This window comes from Salvelinus sp. IW2-2015, linkage group LG30, assembly GCF_002910315.2.
Source record: "Salvelinus sp. IW2-2015 linkage group LG30, ASM291031v2, whole genome shotgun sequence".
Classification (NCBI taxonomy): domain Eukaryota; kingdom Metazoa; phylum Chordata; class Actinopteri; order Salmoniformes; family Salmonidae; genus Salvelinus; species Salvelinus sp. IW2-2015.
The window spans coordinates 13,801,196-13,827,177 of record NC_036869.1 but is presented as its reverse complement, the minus strand read 5'-3'; the positions used below and the strand labels follow the sequence as shown (position 1 = coordinate 13,827,177).

At 42.6% G+C, this 25,982-nt stretch overlaps 2 protein-coding genes across 4 annotated transcripts in view; both read left to right on the top strand.

Annotated features, from left to right (window-relative positions):
* The first annotated feature begins 1,742 nt into the window (after positions 1 to 1,742).
* Positions 1,743 to 23,593, top strand: LOC111955009 (death-associated protein kinase 2). Of its 3 annotated transcripts, none has more exons than XM_023975021.2 (12): positions 1,743 to 1,831; positions 12,070 to 12,247; positions 12,658 to 12,879; positions 15,455 to 15,593; positions 16,072 to 16,201; positions 18,466 to 18,514; positions 19,222 to 19,248; positions 19,438 to 19,590; positions 20,043 to 20,088; positions 20,201 to 20,290; positions 21,596 to 21,682; positions 22,206 to 23,593. In XM_023975021.2, exons 2-12 carry the CDS (start codon positions 12,183 to 12,185, stop codon positions 22,284 to 22,286), a joined length of 1,089 nt encoding a protein of 362 aa, XP_023830789.1. In that variant the 5' UTR covers positions 1,743 to 1,831; positions 12,070 to 12,182; the 3' UTR covers positions 22,287 to 23,593. The 3 variants fall into 3 exon arrangements, with proteins under 3 accessions (XP_023830789.1, XP_023830790.1, XP_023830788.1); XM_023975022.2 differs by lacking the exon at positions 1,743 to 1,831 and adding an exon at positions 1,891 to 2,029; XM_023975020.3 differs by lacking the exon at positions 1,743 to 1,831 and adding an exon at positions 2,787 to 2,999.
* A 1,024-nt stretch (positions 23,594 to 24,617) lies between these two features.
* The window catches only part of arhgef2a (Rho guanine nucleotide exchange factor (GEF) 2a), a 71,055-nt gene continuing 69,690 nt past the window's right edge, over positions 24,618 to 25,982 (top strand). The window contains exon 1 of the mRNA XM_023974894.2: positions 24,618 to 24,880. The gene's annotated coding sequence lies outside the window, so the exon portion shown is untranslated. The remainder of the gene's footprint in view (positions 24,881 to 25,982) is intronic.

Genomic DNA, 25,982 nt, shown 5'->3' with positions numbered 1-25,982 from the left:
CACAACACACACAGGCTGACAGTATCTCACCATCATTGTGTGTTGACAGTTAGACGCCCATATGACGACTTGACAAGTGTGATTGAATGACTGGTAGTGGTTCTTTCTTTCGAGTTGCATAGCATGCCAAAACAACTCAATATACAGCGCATTCGGAAAGTATTCAGATCCATTGACTTTTTCCACATTTTGTTACATTACAGCCTTATTCTAAAATTGATTAAATTACTTTTCCCCCTCATCAATCTACACACAATACCGCATAATGAGGAAGCAAAAACAGGTTTAATACATTTTTGCAAATGTATTAAAAATTAAAAACAGAAATACCATATTTACATAAGTATTCAGCTATGAGCCTCAAAAATGAGCTCAGGMGCATCCTGTTTCCATTGATCATCCTTGAGATGTTTCTACAACTTAATTCGAGTCCACRTGTGGTATATTCAATTGATTGGACATGATTTGGAAAGGTACACACATGTCTACATAAGGTCCCACAGTTGACAGTGCATGTCAGAGAAAAAACGAAGCCATGAGGTTGAAGGAATTGTCCGTAGAGTTCCGAGACAGGATTGTGTCGAGGCACAGATCTGGGAAAGGGTAACAAAAACAGCATTGCAGCATTGAATGTCCCCAAGAACACAGTCCATCATTCTTAAATGGACGAAGTTTGGAAGCACCAAGACTCTTCCTAGAGCTGGCCACCCGGCCAAACTGAGCAATTGTTGGGAGAAGGGTCTTGGTTTTGGGAGGTAACCAAGATGGTCACTCTGACAGAGCTCCAGAGTTCCTRTGTGGAGATGGGAGAACCTACCAGAGGGACAACCATCTCTGCAACACTCCACCAATCAGGCKTTTATGGTAGAGTGGCCAGACGGAAGACACCCCTCAGTAAAAGGCACATGACAACCCGCTTGGAGTTTGCCAAAAGACACCTAAAGGACTCTCAGACCATGAGACACAAGATTCTCTGGTCTGATGAAACCAGGATTGAACTCCTTGGCCTGAATGCCAAGCGTCACGTCTGGAGGAAACCTTGCACCATCCCTACAGTGAAGCATGGTGATGGCAGCATTATGCTGTGGGGATTTTTATCAGCAGCAGGGACTCGGAGACTAGTCAGGATCGAGGGAAAGATGAATAGAGCAAAGTACAGAGAGATCCTTGATGAAAACCTGCTCCAGAGCTCTCAGGACCTCAGACTGGGGTGAAGGTTCATCTTCCAACAGGACAACGACACAGCCAAGACAACGCAGGATTGGCTTCGGGACAAGTCTCTGAATGTCCTTGAGTGGTCCAGCCAAAGCACGGACTTGAATCCGATCGAACACCTCTGGAGAGACCTGAAAATAGCTGTGCAGCGARGCTCCCCATCCAACCTGACAGAGCTTGTGAGGATCTGCAAAGAATGGGAGAAACTCCCCAAATACAGGTGTGCCAAGTTTGTCAGACCCAAGAAGACTCAATGTTGTATCTGCTAGCAAAAGTGCTTCAATAAAGTACTGAGTGAAGGGTCTGAATACTTATGTAAATGTGATATTTCAGTTTATTATTTTTAATAAATGAGCAAATATGTCCAAAAACTGTTTTTGCTCTGTCATTATGGGGCATTGAGTGTAGATTGATGAGGGGGTAAAAACTATTTAATCAATTTTAGAATAAGGCTGTAACATAACAAAATGTGGAAAAAGTCAAGGGGTCTGAATACTTTTCCGAGTGCTTTCCTTGTTTGAAACAGCCTGGTGCGTGCATCAATTTCAGACCTCGGCTGGACTGGAACGACTCGTCACGTCTCGGTGTGTAGCCACGAGGACAGTTTTGAAAACAGGTGAGCCCCTTTCCATAGCCTTACGCCTTTAGTGCGTAAAACGACGTTACCGTTATTTACTCATACCCCAGCTATGTGCTGCTTTTCTGTATCAGATAATGTTGCATTYCTGTGGTATGTCGGGACTCAAACGAAACAACGTTACCTGAATAATTATAATAGGCGATATTCCGAGAACAGGATTCCAATGAATTTCAGGTAATTCTTTTCATCCAGATGAGTCCATTGTAAAATGAAATGCACACAGTTGTAAATACCGGTTGTAGTGTTTTGTACCACATGCCATTCTCGCCATGTAGTGTGTGTGGGAGAGCGAGAGAGGGGGCGGGGGTCAATTTTATATTGGTAATGCATAGGCTACTTTACAGTCACATTCTCTATCCTAGTTCGTGTTTGTGTGATACCCTAGTGTACATCTGGTTGTGTGTGTAGTGGTACTACTTCGATGTGATGGGAATTGGGTGCGTGTGTGTAATTGAGCGAAGAGCATCGTGAGCTCTGCTGAGTTGAGCCTGCATGAGTTCTCTGCGCTGCTCCCAGGGGAATGTGCTGTCTGTATTGTATCAGTACCACATACCAGTAGTCATCATAACATATTAATTGTGAGAGTTTCAAGTCCATACGTGTGTAATATTGTGTGTGTGTGTGTGAGCGCGCCCAGTTTCCTTGAGCAATGCATGACTAGAATGAAGAACTCGTGGCATCATCATTGGCGACCACAGCCACAAAGTCATAATTATGGCTAAACCCGCCTATTTAAAAAATGTATCTTCTTAAAAATATTTTTACCTTAAACACACTGCTAACCTTATACATAACCCTAACCTTAAGTTAAGACCAAAAAGCACATTTTAGTTTGCATACATTTTTAAGATAGCTAATTTTGACTTTGTGGCTGTGGTAACTAGTGACAACCGAGGCAAAGCGGGGCTGCACCTAGGCAAGCGAGCACTCCCAACAAAGTTACACAGAAACTGAAGGAGGGGCAGAAATAAGGTGAACTTTTCCGCATTCCACGGCTAACTGTAAAGAACTCTGGCTGTAGGCCTATTTACACATGGCACAGGAAAGTTTGCTACGTCGTTGACTAGTCGTCCTCGTACTTGTCACGAAGGAAAAGTAATTGCAACGCATTAGAAGACCAAACAGCATTCTGGCATTCAGTTGGGTGAGTGTTTCTCCTCATGTTCTTCTCGACGCATTTTTTATTTTCGGTATTTTCTCTATGATTTATGCTTCTCTCTATATATATGTAATCCACCCAGACTACACACCACATGCTTGTACAATACGTTATTAACTCATAATTAAGTCATATCACCCATTTTCTCTCAAAGTCCATTGCGCATCACTGCAGCAATCATAGCGCTCTGTCTCTCGCTCATTCCTGGTTGAGTTTACTAGTTGAGTTTTAAAAACGGTGGAATACCTTTTGTAATATAATTTTTTTCCGGGTTGTGTTCTGCTATGACCTGATGGTAGTAATTGATTGACAGAATCTGAAGGTTGGTCATTTGAAAATGAGAAAGCTAGGCACGTTACCCACCGTTTCTTTTGGATACATTGTGCGCGTCGATGTTTGGCGTGAGTTATGGGATTTTTTTTTCTCATACCTGGTTGATCTGAACTTCTGTTWTTTTTTTTTTTTGCTTTGCATAAAGTTTATGCACCCTTACTTCTCTTTCTCCCCATTGGCTTTCGTATTTCCCCAATTCCAACCTATTCAGCTTTCATATCATTATTGTGGTATCCACATGATCATAATCTTCTCTAAGTATTTTGCTCTATGTGGTGATCACTTCAGTTAGGAATTCATASTAGTATTTTCTACAAATGCATTCCAATGACTAGCTGGTCAACGACTTTATATGCACACGCATGCACACACACACGCATGCACACGCACAAACACAAACACACACACACACACACACACACACACAGAAGGGTAAGGCCAAACTCAACATCATGTTGAAAAATGAACAGATCACATTCACTTAGACACACAGGTGTGGTCAGGGTCTGCAGTAGCCCAGTAATGGATTGAAGGAGCCTAACGTTACTCCTTATAGTCCAATGACCTTATATGTTCTGTTTAGAGGCAAATTGGCTCCTGCAGCCGAAACATCTTCCTCACACTTATTCTTCAGAATAGAGTGCCCTAGGGCTCCCGAGTGGCGCAGAGGTCTAAGGCACTGCATCTCAGTGCAAGAGGTGTCACTATAGTCCCTGGTTCGAATCCAGGCTGTATTACAGCCGGCCGTGATTGGGAGTCCCATAGGGTGGTGAAAAGTTGGCCCGGCGTCGCCTGGTTTTGGCCAGGTTAGGCCGTCATTGTAAATAAGAATTTGTTCTTAGCTGACTTGCATGGTTAAAAAAATATGAAGCAGTAAGCCACAGTCTGTCTGTTTTGGCACATGTTCAGGAGCGAGGCCTCACTTTTAGCCACTTATCGGACCTCTTGACATGATGACGTCATAGTGCACCATTCAAAGACAAGGGCCATTGTGCCACTGTAGTGCTATTGGGGGAAGAGGTGCTTTTGTAGTTGCGCGGGAGCTGGTTCTTGAATCAACACAGTTGTTCTCAGGATGTTGTACTTTTGTTGACTTCATGGTATTGGGGTAGGAAGCTGGGGGTGGATCACGAGGGGAGTCTCGGGAATCTCTTCTTGGTAGAGTCTGGCATTGGATTTACTGTTACACATGGGAGGCAACAACATCTAGGAATGATTTTTAGCACATGGCTGAGGGGAGGGGGGGACATGCATGAATACAGTCAGAGTCCGAGAGTGAAAGAGAGTATACAGGAAGACTCACATGCTGTCACTAATAGACACATTTCCCTTCTCTGATACACAGACAGACAGACAGGGTATGGTGTGTTCAACAGTCACTTGACCACTTCTCGTCCCCTGTTGGTATTATCTCCGACCCACTCTTTCTTCAGAGAGCCTGCGCTTTCTCTCTCTCTCCGATCCAGCTCTTCCCTCTTCTGTCTTATGCCTAAACGTATCTCCCTTCTCCTCTGTCTCGTCCTGCGAGAGGTCATTAGCTCACTCTGTCTGTCTCTCTTGTCTGTATTCTTATGTTATTTTATACCTCTTTTATTACTTTTTATTTAATTATAGTTTTTTTACTCTGCATTGTTGGGAATGGCTCGTAAGCAAGTCTACACCAGTTGCATTCGGCGCATGTAACAAAGCCAATTTGATTTTCCCTTGCTCCCTCTCCTACTTTATATGATTGCAAACTGTTAAAGTTGACCCGTCTTGTCCTTGCTCTCTTTCTCTCTCTTTTTCTCTCGTTCTTTCTCTCTCTTTCTCCCTTTCTCATGCCATATTTGGCTTTTGTCTGTCTGTCTGTCTGTCGTTCTGTCTGTCTTTATGATGCTGGTTTATTGTCAGCCTTTTTTTTCTCTTTCTCCCTCCCTGCATTTGGTTAATTATATTAGGCACAACTGGACGTCTTCAAGGAGAATACTTCCCTATAGTTAATATCAGTAATCCTTTCAAAACTGATCACCAATGGGTTGATTTACTTTGACACTTGAGGCTTTCTGAGGGTTTTAGCCTGTTATTTTAATCATGTTTGTTTTCACACCATGGGTGGAAATAGGAGACAAAGGGCTGTGAGACAGAGGTTTAATCCTAGAGACATGAAAAGTGGGATGTATACAGAGGGTGCGGGGCAACAGAAGACAAATAGCAGAGGGACTAAGGATTTTAGAGATTGGGAAAGGGCCAATAAAGGGGTTGTTTACGGGACTTTACCCGGAGGGGCAGATCCCGGGTGGAAAGCCATACCCTCTGCCCGAGACAATAGCGGGGAGCTGGGGTCCGGTGGCGGTCCGCCCGTCGCCGATAGCTGGAGGTGGTCTTGAAAAGAATGGACCGGGTTCTCTTCCAGGTACGGCAACAGCGGCGGACAAACATCTGGACAGAGGGTATGCTGACTTCTTCCTCAGTGAAGAGCGGGGGCTGATATCCCAAGGAACACTCGAGAGGGCGAGAGACCAGCGGCCGAGCAGGGAAGGTTGTTGCGGATGTATTGCACCCACACGAGTTGCTGGCTCCAGGTGGTGGGGTTGGCGGAGAGGAGAAAACAAAGAGCTATCTCCAGGTCCTGATTGGCTCGCTCCGACTGGCCATTAGACTGGGGGTGAAAACCTGAGGACAGGCTGGCCGACTACCCAACGAGAGTGCAGAACGCCTTCCAGAACCGGGACGAGAACTGAGGACCGAGATCAGAGACCATGTCGACCGGAAGTCCATGGATCCGGAAGACGTGTTACATGAGCATGGCAGCCTCCTTGGTTGAGGGTAGCTTGGGAAGGGGAATAAAATGGGTMGCTTTGGAAAACCTTTCCACCACCGTAAGGATGGTGGTGTTGCCATCTGATGGAGGAAGACCAGTGACGAAGTCCAGGAAAATGGGACCAGGGGCGGTGAGAAACAGGGAATGGTTGAAGGAGGCCAACCGGAGCTTGCCGCGGGGCCTTATTCTGCACGCACTAAGTGCAGGCGGTGACGAAAGAGGAGACGTCAGAAACCATGATGGGCCACCAAAAACGTTGTCGGAAGAAAGCCAGGGTCCGACGGGAGCCAGGATGGCAGGTGAGTCTAGAGGAACGTTCCTATTCCAGGACCGGGGATTGGGCAGAGTCCTGGACAAACGTCTGGTCAGATGGTGTAGCAGTGGGGCTATACAGGTGTGAGAGCGTGTCAGGCTTCCCATTCTTGGACCCAGGGCGGTAGGAGATAGTAAAGTTAAAACGAGTGAATAATAGGGCCAATCGAGCCTGCCTTGAGTTGAGGCGCTTAGTAGTTTAGAGATATTCCAGGTTCTTATGGTCAGTCCACACTAAGAATGGATGTTCCGCACCCTCTAACCAGTGCCTCCACTCCAATGCCATCTTGACCGCGAGTAGTTCTCGATTTCCCACGTCATAGTTCCTCTCAGCGGGGTTAAGACGATGGGAAAGGAAATCGCAGGGATGCAGCTTTTGGTCCTGGGCAGAAATGGATGGATTAATATGGGGGCTCTAGTGAATTGATGCATGAGGTCCGAGAACACCCGGTCAGCTGCTGAAGACCAGGTGAACAGAACCTCGGGAGAGGTCAGTGCTGAGAGGGGGGAAGGCAGGGTAATGTAACCCCGGATGAAGCGGCGGTAGAAATTAGCAAACACCAGGAAACGTTTCAGCTGCACTCTGGATGTCGCTAGAGGCCAATCCACCACCGCTCTCACCTTGTCCGAATCCATCTGAATATTTCCTGCAGCAATAACGTTTCCTAGGAAGAAGATGGTGGAGCGATGGAATTCACATTTCTCTGCTTTCACAAAAAGCTGGATCTCCAGGAGATGCTGAAGGACCTGTCGGACGTGGAGGACGTGCTCTTGAGCTGAACGGGGGAAAATGAGGTAGGCAAACACAAACCGGTTCAGCATGTCACGGAGCACATCGTTAACCAGGGCCTGGAACACTGCGGGAGCGTTGGTCAGTCCGAACGGCATAACAAGCTACGCGTAGTGCCCGCTAGACATTTTAAAAGCTGTCTTCCATTCGTCTTCTTTCCCGTATCAGAACCAAATGGTAAGCGTTCCCYAAGGTCCAACTTCGAGAAGATCATCACCCCCCTGGAGAGGCTCGAAAGCCGATGAGATAGGCCCCGGTAGGATTTTGTCCTTCTCCACAAAGAAGAACCCTTCACCGGCGGGGGAGGCAGATGGATGAATACGCCCTGCAGCAAGAGAGTCCTCAATGTTCCTTTCCATAGTATTGGTCTCCGGACCAGACAGAGAATAAAGCCACCCCCGAGGCGTAGTAGTGCCCAGGAGAAGGTCGATAGCGCAGTCATAGGGTTGATGCGGAGGGAGAGATGTAGCACGGGCCTGGCTGAAACTCCCGTTGGTCCTGGTACTCTGCGAGAATGGCGGAGAGATCCGAGGCTTCTCCCAAGCCTGCAGGAAGACGTCCCGTGGCAGGCTGCGCCGACTACAGGCAATGCGAGTGGCAGAACGGGCTCCAACCCATGATAGAACCAGTAGCCCAGTCGATCAGGGGACTGTGCCTTTGGAAAACCCCAAAACCGTGGGTACAAGAGGAGATTCAATGAGCAGGAACTGCATAGACTCACTGTGATTACCTGACACTCGCAGGTTGATGGGAACCGTATGGTGGGTGACTCTGCCAATAGAGTGCCCATCCAGCACAGTGACGTCCATGGGAATGGAGAGGGGTTGTGTGGAGATACCCAGCTCCGACACCAGGGTAGTCTCCATAAAACTGTCGTCGGKACCAGAGTCAATGAGCACCCGGAGAGATTTGGACAGGTCACCCCACAGCAGGATGGCATGAAGAGGGGTACGAGTAATGGGAGATTGGAAGCTCACCAGCATGCTCATACCTGCTGATGAGCCTGGTCTTTTAAGGAACAGGTAGATATGTAATGTCCTGTAGTACCACAATACAGACAGTTCTTGGTGCTCAGTCTACACAACAGTTCAACAGGAGACAATCTAGCCCTGCCCGATTGCATTGGTTCCGGAGGAGACGAGTTGACAGCCCTCGGTGATTCCCGAGGGAACTCGGGTGACATCGGATTCTCCCGGCAATGTAGACTTCGGGAACGTCCGGGATTCCTCGGAGGCGAGGTGGGAATCGTGGACGAGCGAGTGTGACCGGGATAAACCTCCTCTCCTTCCTACGTTCCCGTAGCGTCCAATCGATCTGTATGGTCAAGGCTATGAGATAGTTGAGGTCCACTGCATAGTCTGCCACACTACGAGAGTCTTGGCACAGTTCAAGTAGCTTACCAGCAACCGCTCTCCCTGACAACGGATTATCGAACACCTTTCTTACCTCCGCCACAAACTCCTCCAGGCTGAGGCAAACAGTGTATTGATGCTCCCACACCACTGTAGCCCAGGCTAGTGCTCTCCCGGACATGAGAGTTATCAGGTACGCCATCTTCGAACGATCTGAGGGAAATGAAGAAGGCTGCAGCTCGAGGATGAGGGAGCACTGGGAGAGAAACGCTTGGCAGGTTCCTGGATCTCCAGCATAGCGCTCCGGGGGAGGTAAGCGGGGTTCAAGGTAAGCCGGGGTAAGCTTGGGAGAAACACAGCTGGTAGCGGGGTTACTGAGAGCCTGGGAGGTTACTGTAGTAGACACAGGAGGCAGATATTACTTTTCAGAATATTTATTATAACAAAGGGGGCAGGCAAAAGGCAGGTCGAGGGCAGGCAGGTACAGGACGGCAGGCAGGCTCAGGGTCAGGACAGGCAGAAAGGTCAGAACCGGAAAGACGCTGGTAAGACCTGACAAGACAAGACGAACTGGCAACAGACAAACTGAAAACGCAGGTATAAATACACAGGAGATAATAGGGGGAAATGGGAGACACTTGCTGGGGGGTGGAGACAAGCACAAACAGATACAGATCAGGGTGTGACAGAAACTTTCCATACATATTTGCCCAGGGTAGAAGTGGTCAGAACTGCCAAAACATTTAGGAGATGGAGGTGCTCAAAGTTGACCCATTTTGCAGACCCCACTATACCATGAGACATCCATGTCTTCATCACTGGTAAAGATAAACAGTTGAGTTTGATACCATTTAAAAACTTAAACAGGGTTGTCAAAGTATTTTATAATTTCTAGAAAAAGGTGTTTTTTAAATACAAATTGTCCTTTTTTTTGTTATATGTCAATTATCCAAAAACGTGTCAACTCAGATTTATTTTCATTTTCGCATATGTTGTAGTTTAGACCCTGTTTTACATAATCTGAAGTGTTTGTGTTGTGACCGCCATTGGTTGAGACACACCATACTCTTGAATACAGGGTGGGTAGCATTTCAATCATAGAAATATTATTAATAGAATGGAGATATCCCTTCAGACCACTGCAATTTAGCTGGTACATCATTGAAATTTTTACTTCCAATTACTTCCACAAAGATGGCCGCCGGTCCACCCTCCATCGAACGTCAAGATAAATGGGAATGTATGTTCTATTATCTATATTTCTATGATTTCAATAAGCTTCCTATGGAATATTGACAGTATAGTTTAAAACAACTGATTTTCCCATCAGGGGTTGGAACCAAAATATTTTACCCATCATTCCATTCTGAGCAGAACTGCTATTTTGTTAGTCCCAGTATTCTTTTTAAAAAAAAGGTGTATTTTACCCTTTTCCTCCCCAATTTCTATCTTGTCTCTTCGCTGCAGCTCCCCAACAGGCTCGGGAGGCGAAGGTCGAGTCATGCGTCCATGAAACATGACCCGCCAAACCGCGCTTCTTAACACCCGCCCGCTTAACCAGGAAGCCAGCCGCACCAATGTGTCGGGGGAAAACACAGATCAACTGACGACAGAGGTCAGTCTGCAGGCGCCCGTCCCGCCACAAGGAGTCGCTAGAGCACGATGAGCCAAGTAAAGCCCCCCCGGCCAAACCCTCCCCTAACTCGGACGACACTGGGCCAGTTGTGCGCTGCCCTATGGGACTCCCGATCACGGACGGTTGTGATAGACTCGGGTCTGTAGTGACACCTCTAGCACTGCGATGCAGTGCCTTAGAATGCTGCGCCACTCGGGAGGCCCCGTCCCATTTTTTGACAAGAAAATAAAGTTCTGAACTGATTATGGTCCCAAAAAAGTAACAGTTCACATTGTTCCTTTTCGTTCATTTTTGTATATTTATCTCAATGTTTTACTCCAGCAATTTGCACTGATAGAGCAGCTTGCTGTGGAAAGGGTAATGTTTGATTGGTCAGATAAGTGCAGGTTCGAGATGCTACTGAAATTTCACGGGGGGGAGAGCGGGCTTGGCTTGAAGCGCTGAACACGACGTGGAGTGGAATGTGTTTACAGCATTTATATACAGAAATTAGGAATATTTTGGGAATTTAAATCATATAGAAATTGAGAACGTTTTGTTACAATATTTTGTTACTTGAGCCAGTAAAGAGCGCTTTACGATTCTTGGGTAGCGTAATCACTTTAGCTTCCCTCCAAGCCTGAAGGCACACACTTTCTAGTAGGCTTAGATTGAAGATAAGGCAAATAGGAGTGGCAAGATTGTCCGCCATTATTCTCAGTCATTTTCCATCCAAGTTGTCAAACCCCAGTGGCTTGTTATTGTTGATAGACAACAATCATTTTTTCACTTCTTCCACACTCACTTTACGGAATGAAAATTGACAATGTTTGTCTTTCATAATTTGATCACTTATACTTGGATGTATAGAGTCAGTGTTTGTTGCTGGCATGTCATGCCTAAGTTTGCTTATCTTGCCAATGAAAAAATAATTAAAGTAGATGGCAATATTAGTGGGTTTTGTGATGAATGAACAATCTGATTCAATGAATGATGGAGCTGAGTTTGCCTTTTTGCCCAAAATTTTATTTAAGGTGTTCCAAAGCTTTTTACTATCATTCTTTATGTCATTTATCTTTGTTTCATAGTGTAGTTTCTTCTTCTTTTTATTCCGTTTAGTCACATGATTTCTGAATTTGCAGTACGTTTGCCAATCGGTTCTGGTGCCAGACTTATTTGCAATTCCTTCAAAATGGGTGCGGTCCAGAAATTATTTAAATAAAATGGAACGACCCTTATGCCACTACTGTTGATTCATTGTTCTGTTACTGTTTATGGTTTTAAGTTATTTGTGCTGTAATAGAGCCCCCTGCTTATTATGAGCCAAATCCTAATTTCAGACATGCACGTAGGCCTACAACTCGAACTCAAGCTAATATCATCCATTGGCCTCAACTGAAGATATGTCTGAACATTTGAGTTGTGGGTGCACATCTGAAGCACATCTCAATATTGGTGGTATTATACATTTTGTCTTATAGATATGTAGTGGTGTTATGATATACTGTTTAATTGAATTATTTTGTTCGTTTTTTGTGTGATGTGCGTTGTGTTTAGACCCCAGGAAGAGTAGCTGCTGCCAAGGGGATCCATAATAAAGACCCCCCAAAAGTCAGGATTCAATTTATCCCCTATGCCCCTCAAACTCAACTCTGGACCTTGAAGTCAGTTACACTGTATTTTTTCATTGTTCCCCTCTAACCCGGGGCACCAGGTGTATGCAATTAATTATCAGGTAGAACAGAAAACCAGCAGGCTCCGGACCTCGTAGGGTAAGAGTTGAATACCCCTGCATGCTATCACGTTTGCCTTAGAACTGTGATATTAATTGTTTTCTTTCTCTCTTTGTTCAGGTCCCGACCTAGTGAAGCAATAGTTGAGTGCACCATGCAGTACTTGGACTTGAACCACCAGTAATATATAGTGGGTGGAAACGGAGGGATAAACTGGGGAGAAAAAGAGAAGTATGGCCGTCTTTAATATGCTTGAGAATGTGGAAGACCTCTATGAGATCGGAGAAGTACTTGGGAGGTAAGGATGGTCATTATAAAAGGTCTTCTTGTATGAGGCTGTTTAAGTGAGGAAGGTATTTTAACTCTGAGTTCAATTACTTTTCAAGGTCAATTTTGCATATGCTGTCTTGCTGCATAGTTCAATGTGAACTAACATTCAATGTAAGCAATTGGAATAATTCAAAAACTGACTGAATTGTGTATAGAAAGAAAATACTGAAATGTCAGAGTTTTTTTTTTACCCATCTACCTATAAGGTGCCCTTCATTGCAAGGCATTGTAAAAATTACATTGCAATTACACAACATAAATAAACCTGTGTTGTGTTCAGTAGGAACACATTTTTATTGTACAAGCTCAGGAAGGACCTAGCCATTTCAAAACTTTTCCAAACAACAACTAAATTGTCTCACTCTGTCGTCACCCCAGTGGCCACTTTGGGCAGGTGAGGGAGGTGCGCGAGCGAGCCACGGGGGCTCTCTGGGCTGGGAAGTTCCTGAAGATCAGGAAGTGTGCTAGCAGCCGGCTGGGCATGGAGAGGAAGAATGTAGAACGGGAGGTTGAGGTCCTGCAGGCCCTACAGCATCCCAACATCATGGCCCTGAAGGATGTGTTTGAGAGCCGGGCCGAGGTGGTGCTGGTGCTGGAGCTGTGAGTGGAGGGAGTGGAGGAGGAGGGAGAAAACCAATACTATTTAATCCCAGGTCTGACATGAGATACATGCAGGGCAAGTCATTGATTCCGATGATGTGGCTGAATTATGTAGTAGAGTTAAAGGAAAACTCCACCCAAAAACAATCTTTTGGTATTTGTTTCAGTAGTCCATTGTTGATATAATCCCAAAATGTTTTGGATGTCAGCAATCAAGTTTTCAAGATATATAACTTTCAAAATACAGAAATACAGCCTGTTTGATGCATTTTGTTTGCATCATATGATGCTGCTTGGGCGGTATCCAGATTGTCGTACCTTCAGATATTAGACAGCAAGGCTCTTGATCCAGGAGGGGATTTTCTACTGTTACCAAGTAAAGCTTGATTTTGGAAGAAGCTAGTCACGTAGCTAGATGGCTAACTAGCTACTAAATTAACACACCAAATGCACAACTGCAGAGCATTTAGCACATTTTAGACAGTTAACTTAATAGTTACAAGATATTTAACTGGCAAACATTTAGTTGTGAAGTCCAAACTGTAACTAGATTACCTGGCGCGTGCTGCACAACAGTGAATGAGTGACTCGAGGCTCTGGTCTCTCATCGTTATGTGCTTGTCAACAAACACCACGTGACTGGGGACTATCAGTATGATTTATAATGACAAATTGCGACAGGTGAAATGAAGAACGCAATCTTCTTTATATCCTAACGTATTGCACAAGTTGACTGCAGGTATTTCATTAAAAAGTATCTGCAGATATTACAATTTATTTAAAAACATCAAAGAAATAGTTGCAATGGTTATTGACGGTATTGAAATACCATACCGTGGCTATTTCCAAATATACAGTGCCTTCAGAAATTATTCATACCCCTTGACTTATTCCACATTTTGTTGTGTTACAGCCTGAATTCAAAATMGACTTTTCTCTCTCCCCCATCTACACCCAATACCCCATAATGACAAAGTGAAAACATGTTTTTAGAAATGTTTGCTAATTTATTGAAAATGAAATACAGAAATATCTAATTTACATAAGTATTCATACCTCTGACTCAATACTTTGTAGAAGTACCTTTGGCAGCGATTACTGCTGTGAGTATTTCTCTGTAAGTCTCTAAGAGCTTTCCACACCTGGATTGTGCAACATTTGCCCATTATTATTTTCAAAATTCTTCAAGCTCTGTCAAATTGGTTGTTGATCATTGCTAGACAACCATTTTCAGGTCTTACCATCGGTTTTCAAGTAGATTTAAGTCAAAACTGTAACTCGGCCACTCAGGAACATTCTGTTTTCTTGGTAAGCAACTCCAGTGTAGATGTGGCCTTGTGTTTTAGGTTATTGTCTTACTGAAAGATGAATTCATCTCTGTGTCTGGTGGAGAGCAAACTGAACCAGGTTTTCCTCTAGGATTTTGCCTGTGCTTAGCTCTATTCCGTTTATTTTTTATCCTGTCCTTAACGATTACAAGCATACACGTAACACGATGCAGCCACCACTATGCTTGAAAATTTGGAGAGTGGTACTTACTCAGTAATGTGTTGTATTGGATTTGCCCCAAACATAACACTTTGTATTCAGGACAAAAACTGCATTGCTTTGCCACATTTTTTGCAGTATTACTTTAGTGCCTTGTTGCAAACAGGATGTATGTTTTGGAATATTTTTTATTCTGTACAGGCTTCCTTTTTTCAGTCTGTTAGTTAGGTTAGCATTGTGGAGTAACTACAATGTTGTTGATCCATTGGCCTCAWGGTGAAATCCTTCCTCTCCGGCATCTGAGTTAGGAAGGACGGCTGTATCTTTGTGACAGGGTTTATTGATACACCATCCAAAGTGTAAGTAATAACTTCACCATGCTCAAAGGGATATTCAATGTCTGCTTTTTTTTATTTTTACCCATCTACCAACAGGTACCCGTCATTGCAAGGCATTGTAAAACCTCCCTGGTCTTTGTGGTTTAATCTGTGTTTGAAATTCACTGCTCGACTGAGGGACCTTACAGATAATTGCATGTGTGGTGTACAGAGATGAGGTAGTCATTCAAAAATCATGTTAAACACTATTATTGCACATAGAGTAAGTCCATGCAACTTATTATGTGACTTGTTAAGCACATTTCTACTCCTGAACTTCTTTAGGCTTGCCATAACAAAGGGGTTTATGACTTGACTCAAGACATTTCAGCTTTTCATTTTTAATTAATTTGTAAAAATTTCTACAACATGATTCCATTTTGACATTATGGGGTATTGTGTGTAGGCCAGTGACAAAATGTCTAATTTAGGCTGTAACACAACAAAATGTGGAAAAGTGAAGGTGTGTGTATGGTATACCACCCAAGCCTAGAATAGTTTGCTTGGTGAAAAAATGGCCTATATGTTGATCACACTGCCTGTATTTCTGTATTTTGAAAGTTATACTGTATCTTAAACGTTATTGCTGACATGCAAAACATTTTAGGTCTATATCAACAATGGACTAATGAAACAAATACCAAAAGTTTTTGGGTGGAATTTTCCTTTAAGTTCTGACACCTCTCCATTTCTCCTCGTTCCTCTTTCAGTATTAGTGGAGGAGAACTGTTTGACTTCATTGCTGAGAAGGAGAACCTGACAGAGAGCGACGCCATCGACTTCATGAAGCAGATACTACTGGGCGTGGGCTTTATGCACAACAAACAAATAGGCCATTTTGACCTAAAGGTAAATTATGCTAGTGTGTTGATTTGACATATGATCCAACTTCTTTAGTTTGTTACTCACTCTATATGATATTTAAGAATCCAGTGCTGCAATAGTCTGTAGTAGTGGTTTACACTAAGCTCCCCAATAACACTGCTAAAGTAGTATTACACATACAAAATAGTATTACACAGCTTGTTCATTTATTGAATCCCAAATCCTAGACTTTTAGGTATGAGTGCTTAATGTGAAAAGAGCATATCTGTTTTCATCCATCCCAGAACCACACAAACATGCTGACACTGCTACTTATTAGTGCAAACGTCCATGTCGCATGCTCATGTTTGTATCCACAGCTGCCACTAAAGGGAGTGTGCCTGTGCACTAGGGTGTTGAAGAACATGCTGTTCACGGTCAGGTCGGTCAGCATCCTGTTGACCTTTATGGTCAGATTGTCCTAATTTTGCATGTAAAATGTGTACTCCCCTTCCACGATCAGCCGGAAAACATCATGCTGTCGGACAAGATGGCACCAAACCCCAACATTAAGATCATTGACTTTGGGCTGGCCCACTGCTTCCAGTCGGGGGAGGAGTACAGGTGCATGAGTGGCACCCCCCAGTACATTTGTGAGTATATGAGTTAGGCCCTGTTTAAATACTATGTAAATGCATGCATCCTTCCCCTCTACCTACAGTTGTTGTGAATAACTTATTGACACGACTGGATTCTTGAGGGCTATGTAGTGAAACCTATTGCTTACGTTATATGCAAATTGTCACACCAGTGATTACTTTTAGGAAGGAAACAGAAGAAAAGGACAAGGACAGACTAAGCTACGTTCAGGACTGTTTCTGCCACCATGGTGCATCGGTCAGAATGCCAATCCGGAGATGTAGCAATAATTCAGGTTTAGGGGTATTTATTACACAGTTGAACACGGGAACGAACAGAGGCACACGGGGGAGGGTTTGGAATGGAGGTAGGGCTTGTAAGGCCGGTAGGAAGGATGTGCTTTAGGATGTGGATTGTAAGMCCTTGGAGATAGGATTGGATGTGGTGGTCTGGAAGGGATATACAAAAGGGAAACATTAGAAACACATCAACATAAAAAGGTGCAGACAGGACAAAGTAGTGACAAGTGACTTACAGAGAACCACAAACTAAGGAGGCTGCCAGGACTAAACATAAAAGGTAATTATCATAGCATGGATAGAATGGATACAACATAAGTTCAGGCAGAATAAAATACATGTTTGACATTTTACTCCTACAACTTAAGGCACTTAATCATCACACGAAAGACAGGGCCACCCCGTGGCATCACCAAGCAAACTATTCTAGTGTGTAGGAAGGAGCATGCTGGTTTAATAGGGAACTGAAAGTGGTGAAAAGGGCAGAGGGATGATTTGGGAGTGGAAACAGGTGTGGTGGAAAGGGGCAGATACGTTATTAAAGAATTGGAACAGGCCCCTTGTAATGCAGTGCCTATGTGGCTGAGGTCTCTTTTGTGGAAGTGAGCTCCTATTTCTAGGTCCAGGTGTTTCCATGGAGACAGTGCAAGAAGTGCAGTGTCATGATCTGTGTTGATGGTGTTACGGTAAACTAGGGTGGTTGCAATTCCAATTGAAACAGAAGCGATTTGGATGGTCTAGGAAAGTTGCCATTTCAGGTCATAACTACATTACCCTCCAACCCAGATAATTTCAGAAACCTCTTATCAATATAGTAATTATATTCTACATATTTAGTAATATATGACAAAGCAAAATTATCCTTAAAATCCTATTAGATTTTGAAACAACTGGAAGTTTGCCCCAAGACAGACACATCTCAAGCTGTTCTCAAATACTAGCTGCTTCAACACAGATTTGGTCAGCATGATAAGGTTGGCATGGTTACAAAGCTGGTCCTGTTTGGAATTCAAATGTGTTTGCCCAGCAGTAGCAGCTAAAGTACTATAGGTTTAAATAATACAATGCGACTGGTGGAGGAAGTTATCTCAAAGCCACTGGCGTTGTTCCTACCAGTCAAACAATCTATGAATGGGTTTCTGATAAATGCAGTGTTCAGTTWGCATTCTTGAAAATTAAAATGTTTCCTTCACAGATAGTGAAGGAATTTTCAAACTTCCAGGCCTTTGGGGTTAGCGTGTTTTTCATAAATGCAGCTACATGCATAGACAAGACTCTCAGATTGKCTCTCAGATTGCTTCATTGCCATGAAATACAATTTGTAGATATTGCCAAAGCAGTATAGTGGTACAGCATTTCAGTAAATACAGTACAATGCAATGAGGATAATGAAGTACAGTTCAGCAGTAATAATAATAATAATAGTACACACAGCTCCAAAATGATTGTGACAGTGACCCATTTTTGTTGTTGTTTGTCTCTGTACTCCAACACTGCATTTGAAATGATACAATATACTATGAGGTTGTTGGATCCATTTGCTGTTTGTTTTGGTTGTGTTTCAGATAATTTTGTGCCCAATAAAAATGAGTGGTAAATAATGTATTGTGTCATTTTGGAGTCACTTTTATTGCAAATAAGAATAGAATATGTTTCTAAACACTTCTACATTAATGTGGCTGCTACCATGATTACGGATAGTCCTGAATGAATTGTGAATAATGATGAGTGAGAAAGTTACAGACGCACAAATATCATACCCCCAAGACATGCTAACCTCTCAACATTACAATAACAGGGGAGGTTAGCATTTTTGGGCAGGTATGATATTTGAGTGTCTAACTTTCTCAATCATATTCCAAACTTCCTTGGATCATCTCAAATCCAAAGTGCTGGAGTACAGAGCCAAAACAACAAAACATTTGTCACAGTCCCAATACTTGTGGAGCTCACTGTATAATCATCTCTCCCTTTCTCAGCTTCTGAAGTGATCAACTACGAACCTCTGAGCACAGCTGTGGACATGTGGTGAGTGTGTGTATATATATACAAAGACTGTCCCCCTTCCATCTTGATGAGTAAGCCCTTGGGATGCGTTCAGGCATGTGTAGGCACGCTCTCTCCTTTCCCTAAAAACACAGTGTGACTGTTTCTGGTTGAATGCATTAGCTTCACTCTATGAGTTCAGCTACTGTATAACAATCCGATTCTCTAGTGGGTTTCGGCTAGATACTGTGTTGTTTTGTTTTTTACACAGAAATGAACTGTTTTGAGTCTAAAGGTTTGGACTTAATTGTAGTACAGTGGAATATGAGTGTACCTAGAAGCGCTACACCCCAGCGTTAATAAATGGTGCAAAAATGTAAGGACTTTGGGGTAAAAAACAACTTACCCCAGGACATTTCACATTGTGACTATCCCCGAAAAAGTAAATGATCATTCAGATGTCTGTGTTGATCTTTGAGGTTTATTTTAGGGACAAACACAGGCTTATGTTTTCGATGTGTCATGCCCCTCCCCCCAGAGCCTCAGGCAGGAAAATGTTAGAGGTAGCTGATTATAGTACATTTGGAAATACGAAAGCAAACATTAAAAAACTACTCACCACAACAGCTCTGTCGACATCCTTTGGAATAAAGTTAAGATATTGAGATAAGAACTGAGCCTCTCTAGGCCTGTGAACAAAATAACCACATGACTGTTAGATCTTTGTTTGTGTTTACATCCCCCTATAGGAGCATCGGAGTGATCACCTACATACTGTAAGTTGAGGGAGAAAAGGGGGGTGCTACTGTACGTTTGGATTTACACATATCCCCAATTCCAAATCAACCCTTAGCCTACTATAACCCTATACAAATGTGACAATATTGCCATCTTCCTCTGTTGACTTGGAATTGGGCTATAGTAACAGCAACCTTCTTTTCCCCGACTCCACTTTATTTTCCCAGACTGAGTGGTATGTCCCCGTTCCAAGGGGACACGGACGAGGAGACACTGAGGAACATCATAGCCCTGAACTACAAGTTTGACGACCACTACTTCAGCATGACCAGCGCCATGGCCAAAGACTTCATCCAGAAGCTCTTTGTGAAAGATCAGAAGTAAATAATGCATTGGTCATGGGTAATTTGGCCTACTATGATGTCCTTTTACGATGTCAAGAACAAATATGGAACGGTGACTGGAATAGTGAATGGATCACTTATTTTGTGACTTTGCACCTATCGTAAATGGACAGATACTTGTTTTTTTCCCAGCCACTATTGATAGAATAGGAACTCTGTATTGTATGAATATATCACCCTTTGTCTAGCTGTCTGTGGTTGCCAGTGTTTGTCTGCCTGTCTCTGTGTAGTAAGATAATGACAGCTGAGAATGACAGCTTTTTTCCCCAGCTGCTTTTAATAGAATATGAACTTACATGTATCAAATGAATAGATTACCCTTTGACTGTATGTGGCTGCCATTGTCTGCCTGCCCGCCTGTCTGCCTCTCTCTTTGTCTGTCTGTGTGCCGATCCTTATTGTCTCTCTGTCGGTCTGTCTCTGTGTAGTGAGAGAATGACTGCTGAGGAGTGTCTACACCACCCATGGATCAAGGTGAGGGTCGGCAGCACAAGGCTTTGCACCTGACAAACGGTTTAATATTGCACGTTTTATATGTGTACTTGTTTTTAATCTCTTTCACTTATCATCGCTTCCTCTTTTTTAGCCTCTGACACGGAAACAGGTGGCCAACAGGAATCGCTCCTCCATCAACATGAAGACCTTTAAGAAGTTCAATGCCAAGAGGAAATGGAAGGTGAGTAGGATATATGTCCTATATTTGTCCCAACATTTTATGCCATATCACATATTATTATGACACTGAATAAAGCTCAAATCTTGAAAATGTGCATGCGTTTTGTTACACAGAATGAAATCAAACTAAGGGCATTGATACACAGTCAATGCTCGTCTTGTGGAACTAAACTAACAAATAGGGCATGAACGTGAAGCGGTAATGTTTCGTCCGAAAGGCCCTTTTAAAGTCTACTCTGTCTATTAGAACGCAAATCACACTGACATTATAGTCTGAGACAACAGAGTACATGTTCACTAAATGTAGTTTACACAAGACAAACACAAAACCGGTTTTGAACGTACAGCTACATTGAGAAGCAGGACCTATACATCAGTGTCAGTTAAGCCGGTCGGTGCTCAAATAACACAACAGCAAATGTTGACACAGCAAGTGGGTCATAGAAACAGACTGAGCAGTGCTCAGAGCCTGAGACATAGATCTGTATGTTCATGTGCAAAGTTTAAATGAATTAAAGTGCGCATTTTAGCGAGGTGCTAAATATCCTTGCTAAGACAGAATGATATGGTATCCAGAATAATGAAATCGTACCCAATCTTAAACATGTTCATGTATAGCCTCAATTATAAGGCAGGTTGATAGCGGTAATATAAAGCTATGTAGAGGTTGTGGGGAAGACACACTAATGAAGTTGAGGTGTAACTTGTGTGTAAAMGACCTTTTAGCGCACTGTCAAAGACAATACAGTATGAAGATAGGCAGAAACAGCTCCTCAAATAGAAGTCCCCAATCACACTTGTAGGCGACGGCATGGCAACATTGGCTAGCGAAGGTCAAATTGATATAAAGCTGTTTTTAACGAAAATGAAAACGTGTCAGTTTGTCACTTTCATGAGGTTGGGGTGTTCAACTACTTAAGACATTGTCTCGAATCTAGGTTGTGCTTTTATATTTGTGAAAATTAAGAACTAAAGTCAAATGTTTCACTTCTCTCGCGAAGTTGCGCCTCTGGGTTAAGAAACTCTGTGCTACTGTGGTAGTTAGTATTGCAGCTTGAAATATTATATTTTCAATCAATTTCTCTCGCGTTCTATTTTATTTTGCTCTCTGTCTTCGATATTTACTCTTCTGTTCTCCTGATCTGTCTTTTTCTGTCTAACATCTGACTCTTATGTTCTGTTGTCCCCTCTCTCCATCCTCCCCTTTTCTTTCTATCTTGTTTCATATCTCCTTTCCTCTGATCCTCTCTCTCTCTCTCTCTCTCTCTCTCTCTCTCCCTCTCCCTCTCCCTCTCCCTCTCTGTAGATGTCATATAACATGGTATGGATGTGTAACAGGCTGCATCGACTGAAGCTGCTTTGTAAGACTAGTGCACTGGTGGGCGAGGAACTGGTGAGTAAGGCTGCCATGACAGTCCAACTAAGATTTACACTCGAACGAAACCCATTACATTGGCCATTAAGTGTGCCCCTCATTTCCAACCTCTATTGTTAAAAATGCTATTCATTGCAAAAATGCTATATTTCCAGGCTTTGAAAATGAACAGGTGATATAGCCTACTGTATCCTTAACTCAAATGGCTTATCATCCAAGCTTTGCTTATCTCTTGTTTTTATGTGTTTGATGACATCTATAAAATCACATAAATAAAGACTAAAAAGGGAGCATGAGGTAGAAAACATTGCATTGAACTTGACTGTATTCAAATTCCCTTTGCACACTACTGAGCCAAACCGAGCCAAGCAAAGTTGTACTGGACTGGCCTACATGGTTACGCATTCATCTTAGTTGCTTGAGCTGTTCTGAAAAGAACAATGTGAAAAACAAAATAACCGAGCAAGCACACTATAATTTGTCTGCCCTATAGTGTGAATCCGATAAAAGAGAACTAAACTGCGATATCTCTCCTTGTCAGAGACAGTGTGAGAGTGACCAGGAGGACACAGAGACCAAGCCAGCCTCACTCATTCGCCGGCGTCTCAGCAACAGTTCATAGACTCCACCACCAGGGGAGAGACAAAGCATCAAGCTGCAGTGCACAGTTTCCTTTTCAGTGACACAACCAAGCCTACAGTATTTGCACTCCCCCTTTACCAGAACTCGAGGGAGGGTAAGACCAAGACAGGCTGACACAAGAGCCGGGCACACAAGGAATTTTCGGGCTCTATGTCCCTACATGAGACTTCTCCTTGATGAAGTGGAATGGAATCTACGGCACAAGGCCTGTCAAGGCTCAACTTTATGCTCAATGCACTTCAGGTGGATTGGAGGTAATTCCAGTAAGAGCACAAGTACAAATGTGTGATGGCTTCCGTGAYTGAGKAGATATTTAATAAGGCTCTCGATGGGGTAACATTTTAGAAAACCAAGCATGACTTGTTTTTAGAGCTCTGCTCAATATTACTGTGGCTTATTGCATGTTTTTATGGTGCTTTTGCAGTTGTAAAGGTCAACTGATAGCAGGCGGTAACATTATTGTTCTTATGGTGAAGTTACTGATTTGGCGATGAACAGTACTGGATTGCCAGTTAGGTCACCCGTGATACAAGTCAGTATTCSACGTCCATCCATGTCGGAGGATGTCAGGAGGGGTAATATAAATATAATATATATATAATATAAATATATTATATACAGTATAATAATACAATTATACAATATTATATAATGCTATACAATTATAAAATATCTAGTGTCCTAAACATGATTACCAAGTACTCCAATATTGTACGACGGACAAATGTTTTAAGATAACTGACCAGTATAAATAGCACAGCAAATTAACTTTTAAAGGTTCTACTCCTAGAAATAGGATAATGAATACATTCTAGTTTTACTAATCCAATAATGTCGTCCTGCATACAGTAAATAGTCTGAACACTCCACGCTCTACTGCAGTGTTTCCCAACCCTAGTCCTCGAGCATCCCCAGCAGCACATATTTTTGTTTTAACCCTGGACACGCACACCTGATTAAACTTGTCAACTAATCATCAAGCCCACACTGAGTTGAATGAGGTGTGTTTGTCAAGGGCTACCACAAAACTGTTCTGTTTTGGGGTACCCAGGGTTGGAAACACTGCTCTACTGAACTAGTAGCGTTACTGAAGATCATACATTGATGCATGACAAGTAACGTGACATGTTGGTCTATGAATGATCTTTTGGTGAGAACTATATACGTTTTCTGTTTCTCTAAGAAGATTAAGAATTTGTTTTCTTTGATTATAACCTTGTGAAAATACCTTAAATCGACTGTCAGTGTTAAGTGTGGTTATTTTAAATAAAGGTACATTGTGGTCAACAGGTTTTGTGTATACATTTTGGAATCATCCTCCTTGCACACTTTTTAAATCATAGGGAATAGAACAATGGTGCAGGCCATGCTTTTTAATCAGCTCTTAATATTCTAACTTGGACCAGAGCTTTGCGCCTCTGCACTAGTTTAACTCTGCAATGTGTCATTGTTGGTCAGGGGGGACCTGAATGCTGTCAAGCAGCATTCTTAAAAAAGTGTCTGGGTAAATAGGAGCATGGCCATTGTGTAATAACCCATTCTTGAAGCTGTAGCCTATATTTTGAGGACCAAAATTAAAATAAGCCTTTGGCCTTTATTGGACTCATTCTCCTTTAAAAACAGTCCTATGTAATTTATCCCACTGGAGCATCTTATTTTTCATTAAAATAGATACATTTATTAATTAAAAACAACCTTTCGYGTGAGTGCAGATTGTGGTTCCAACCGGGTTCCAACAGTCTTCGGTCGCCCTCTGCAGGAGTAAACCAAAAAGCACAAAAACGAATACATGGGCTGGCCCATCAATGATTTGATGAGATGATCAATACAGAAAAAAAACAGTAGTGAATTGATTGCCTAATCTGGTCCATTATCAACCCAAAAACGAGTTGATATAATAAAGTATCTCATGAAATGTCTAGGCCTATAATAAAATTATAATTCTATAATAGAATACACTTTCGTGAGAGAGAAATCATTTTATAATTACATTTAAAGCTATAATATCATGTTTGCATATGCTACTATCAAAGAGTTGGTCCAAAAACAAAACATGAACAATAGAACAATATTTGATGGTGCACTCCATGTCATTTTCACGTATACGTAATTTCTATGAATCCTATCAATCGGTAATCAAGCGATAAGTTGAAATTCAAATAAAGTTTAATGGGTTTAACAAAATTACCAAAATGTTATTTATATTTCTTGATAAATCATGATTTGTAATAAACCCGTTAATTAAAAGGAGTACGCGCGCGTTTCGGTCCATAGTGCTTGAGCTGCACGCACGCAGTCCACAGAAGGAGGCGATGGGGGAGTGACGATTCTCGCAAGAAGACCAAGGGGCAACACGACAAGAAGTTCTTTGGCGACACTGCTGAGGCGGGCCAACAAACAAATGACCGAAGACTTGTAAACATTCGACCTGGAAATCGTTTGGCAATATTCTTACGAAGCAGTCTAGGTGGTGTCTTGAAGCTTGTTTCCTTTTGGATCAGGTTCTTTTCTCTGGAACTATTTATTGGGATCTCGCGCAGAAAGAAACTGATTGATTTAAATCAAAGAAGAAAGGTAAAAACCGCCGACAGAACTTCTCATTCAAAATATAACTAGGAACAAAGAGTTTATACACCACCAAATTATTGTACAAACTTTGAAACAAAACAGTAGTCCATTTGTATTTTAGTGAGTGAATGTTTCATGGAGTCAGGTACGAGCATCTTCCATAAACGTGAATTCGTCTTAATTTGCATCGATATAACCAATGTTTTCAGTTAGACGGATTTTGATGACTACACTATTTAGGCTAAATTAGCCTACATACAATTATACTGTAGCCTAATTACTACCTTGCTTGCAATATGCTACGACTTGCTTACCTCTCAATTTAGAGTTAAATAAAATGGCAATGTCTTGACGGTTCAGAGCAAATCGAACAGTGCGGGTGGCTTACACTAAGTGAAATGTATATCTAAACCAATACTTAGTTTTGAAAGTCTTGTTTCTCCTGGATTGTTCTTCTAAACTAAAACGATACACAAGGCAACAGTAAATATGTCGTCCCCTACGAATGATGCAGCGCCCCTCTCCCGTCTCCAGTGTAATTTTGTAAATGCCAGATCTCAATGACAAGACACATCATTCACCCCAGTTTCGTAACATTTTGCCGGTGCTGTCAGAGATATCACGTACAGACCGAGACAGATCCACAGTACTCCCCGATTTCATCGTAGGGGGACAATTAAACCTAGTAGCTGGAGACAGAAAGTACAGGAAGTTATTAGGATGGCCACCTGTTCAGAACACTTTTCTCATACAAAACTATGCATACAAAAGTATGCTTTAGCATGTATTTCATTATTCTAAAGAGAATGCTAGACTGCTATAGTTTTACAGCGATAACTCAACTCAGCTCTTAGACTCATACCCCATTRATACAGAGGGCTTTAACTACAAAGTACCTTCCTTTTGCAGGTTCAGAATTGTGGGGGGCAAACATAAGGGATTCTAACAATGTGCGTATTTAGTCAATCAGACTTTACCTTAGTTGTGTAGGCCTATAGGCAACAACCAGGCAGCAACTGTAGCAGAAGCCCTTTCCTCAACGTGTGTGTGTCTGAGTGTCCCCATTTCCATCCTAAAGAGATTAGCTAATGAATGCTTGGAGTCCTAG

What these genes read in the sequence shown, in the direction of transcription:
- LOC111955009 (XM_023975021.2), top strand. Translation starts at nt 12,183, where the DNA reads ATGGCCGTCTTTAATATGCTTGAGAATGTGGAAGACCTCTATGAGATC. An exon ending in TAGGCCATTTTGACCTAAAG is followed by an intron (nt 15,594 to 16,071) that starts GTAAATTATGCT and finishes TTCCACGATCAG; the next exon opens with CCGGAAAACATCATGCTGTC. An exon ending in CACTGGTGGGCGAGGAACTG is followed by an intron (nt 21,683 to 22,205) that starts GTGAGTAAGGCT and finishes TCTCCTTGTCAG; the next exon opens with AGACAGTGTGAGAGTGACCA.